General features: G+C 32.5%; 1 protein-coding gene across 1 annotated transcript; it reads left to right on the top strand.

Annotated features, from left to right (window-relative positions):
- Positions 1-211: 211 nt before the first annotated feature.
- LOC136797951 (uncharacterized) lies at positions 212-1,966 on the top strand. Its single transcript, XM_067054532.1, has 4 exons — positions 212-313; positions 475-505; positions 690-834; positions 1,212-1,966. The coding sequence occupies exons 1-4, from the start codon at positions 239-241 to the stop codon at positions 1,327-1,329; spliced, it is 369 nt and encodes a 122-aa protein (XP_066910633.1). The 5' UTR covers positions 212-238; the 3' UTR covers positions 1,330-1,966.
- The last annotated feature ends 220 nt before the right edge of the window (positions 1,967-2,186 follow it).

Here is a 2,186-nt window from a genome sequence, read left to right as displayed (position 1 = left end):
ATGGTTTTGAAGTGCAATTTTTAATCATTGAATATCACATGGGATAAAATAAAAGTTAATTTCTCAGTGGGGCTGCAATTCTAGGGTATTTTCCTACCGAGGACCAAATTTTTGCCAATTTTTCCAGTGGGGCAGGGGTCTCAGTGGGCCTGTGAGACAGGGGTATTACAGGTATCTAATAAACTTCGAAAACTATCCGATTTCCACTTTCAGGAACTGAAAAAATAAACAACAGAAAATGAAGGTTTATTTTGTTGCAGTTTGTATCTTTCTGGCTTGTTCTCATATTCAATGCAAAAAGCCTATCAAACTGGTAAGTGCTTTACTGCTACATTAATAGTTCATTAAAACCTTTCGTAAAGTCCACCTTAACTTCTCTTGCAAGCGACATTTGTCGACGATGGCTACGTCAATATTTATCTAGAATTTCGTAGTACAGATTTGTTTGATAATTATTGATTTTTTTTTCTTCAGAAATTTATCGAAGAACTTCTAGGAGATTCAGGTATGATTCTTCATTTCGCAGTCTTAATCAGTGTCCAGTTCTGTTGCCCAAAATTTCATCAAGGAGACATTCATCATGGTTGCTACTATGGAAACTATCTGGCTTTATGCGTATCATCTAGCTGTCTGGTATACACACACTGTATTCTGACTTTATGATAAACTAAAAATCACTTTCTTTTCAGTGCCACTGACAAAATGTGTGGACCACCCGGCGTATGAAGAAGAACCCGAAATGTTCAAAGAATGTCCAAAAGGTCAATCCTGTTTCTTCGTCCAAAGAGATATCACCCTTACAATTTTTGGAACTTTCTGCGAATGGTCGTTGTCGTAAGTATACCCTTTTACATATGTTTTTGTCGTTCGATTTTTAAACTTGGGACATGGATACACAGATCTAACATTAATCTTTTTGAATAGCAAGATAATTTGATTTTTAAAACACAAATAAATATTTTTCCAAATTATTCTTAATTTTTTTCTTAGAAAGTACAAAGAATAATTTTGCCCTAAAAAATGAATTGAATAAATTTTCCTTAGAAAATACATAGAATAATTTTCCTTAGAAAATACATAGGATTATTGTACCTTAGCAAATACATAATATAATTTTCCCGTAATTCTCCTATATAAGGTAAACAGAACAATTTCCCCTGGAACCAACGATTTCCCTGGAAAATACACTTTTTTCACTTTTAAATTTTTAGTTCACCGAACGAAGGGAGTGGTGATAAGAGGCCGGACAATTTTGTTGAAGAAGAGTCCGGTGAAAGCGAAAGCGAAAGTGAAGAGAACGAAGTTGAAGGAGAGGGGAATCCAGTCTAGAAATCGATACTTTCCATAATATATTGCAATTTACACAAAACACACTATCGGTCGGATTGAAGGATGTCATCCCCTGATTGCATAAATGAACAAACTTTGGTGTAAAGAAAATTTTGTGGATTTTGTGAATTTACCAAACATGAGATTTGAAACAGGTTTTTGCATTTATTATAAAGATTTATTACCCATTAAAACATCCTGCAACCACCAAATAAATTGCCGTCAAATTAATTTCATCAACTTGAATATTTGTGCCAAAGTTTCTTCCTTTAAGGTAACTTTTACCGAATGAAATTTCTGTTTAGTTTCTTCAAATATGAGCCGCTGCTATCTTAGAATATTGGAAGGTTGCTCTCGGCAAAAAAGAAAGTTTGCCTTCTTTTTAATACATCAGATTATATTTAAGTGTGAACGTAAAATTCAATGTACATTTGTGTCTAAAATTAAAAGTGGAAATTAAAAATAGAGTTGTGCGTGCGACGTTTGTCGACGGTTGTCCTTATCAGATTATGTTTATTTATTTTTGAATTTTATATATCATTTTGTTATTATTTATGTAGATTTTAGCATGAATTATTTCAACTTTGTGAGTAACATAACTTAAAGACTTGAAAGATTTGGTTTTGAAAATGGTTAATACTTTTTAAGTTCTCTTTTGAAAATATAAAGATGAAAAGCTGAGATAAGCTTTTTTTCTCCATTTATGTTCTTTGTTTTCATACACAGTGAACTTTAGATGCCACTTGGCGGATGTTCGGTGCAAGGATAATTATCATAAGAGCGTACGTAATAGCCTAGACATCGTTGAAAATTGATTTTAGTCAATAAATAAAACTTTTTGATGATATTGAATTATC

Source organism: Clytia hemisphaerica, unplaced genomic scaffold (assembly GCF_902728285.1).
Source record: "Clytia hemisphaerica strain Z4C2 unplaced genomic scaffold, Clytia hemisphaerica genome assembly, whole genome shotgun sequence".
Lineage (NCBI taxonomy): Eukaryota > Metazoa > Cnidaria > Hydrozoa > Leptothecata > Clytiidae > Clytia > Clytia hemisphaerica.
Note: the sequence above shows the minus strand (reverse complement) of the source record. Positions and strands in the feature narration are given on the sequence as shown.

Coding starts and splice junctions, on each gene's coding strand:
- LOC136797951 (XM_067054532.1), top strand. CDS start 239: ATGAAGGTTTATTTTGTTGCAGTTTGTATCTTTCTGGCTTGTTCTCAT. Junction 314..474: donor GCAAAAAGCCTATCAAACTG/GTAAGTGCTTTA, acceptor TTTTTTCTTCAG/AAATTTATCGAAGAACTTCT. Junction 835..1,211: donor TTCTGCGAATGGTCGTTGTC/GTAAGTATACCC, acceptor TTAAATTTTTAG/TTCACCGAACGAAGGGAGTG.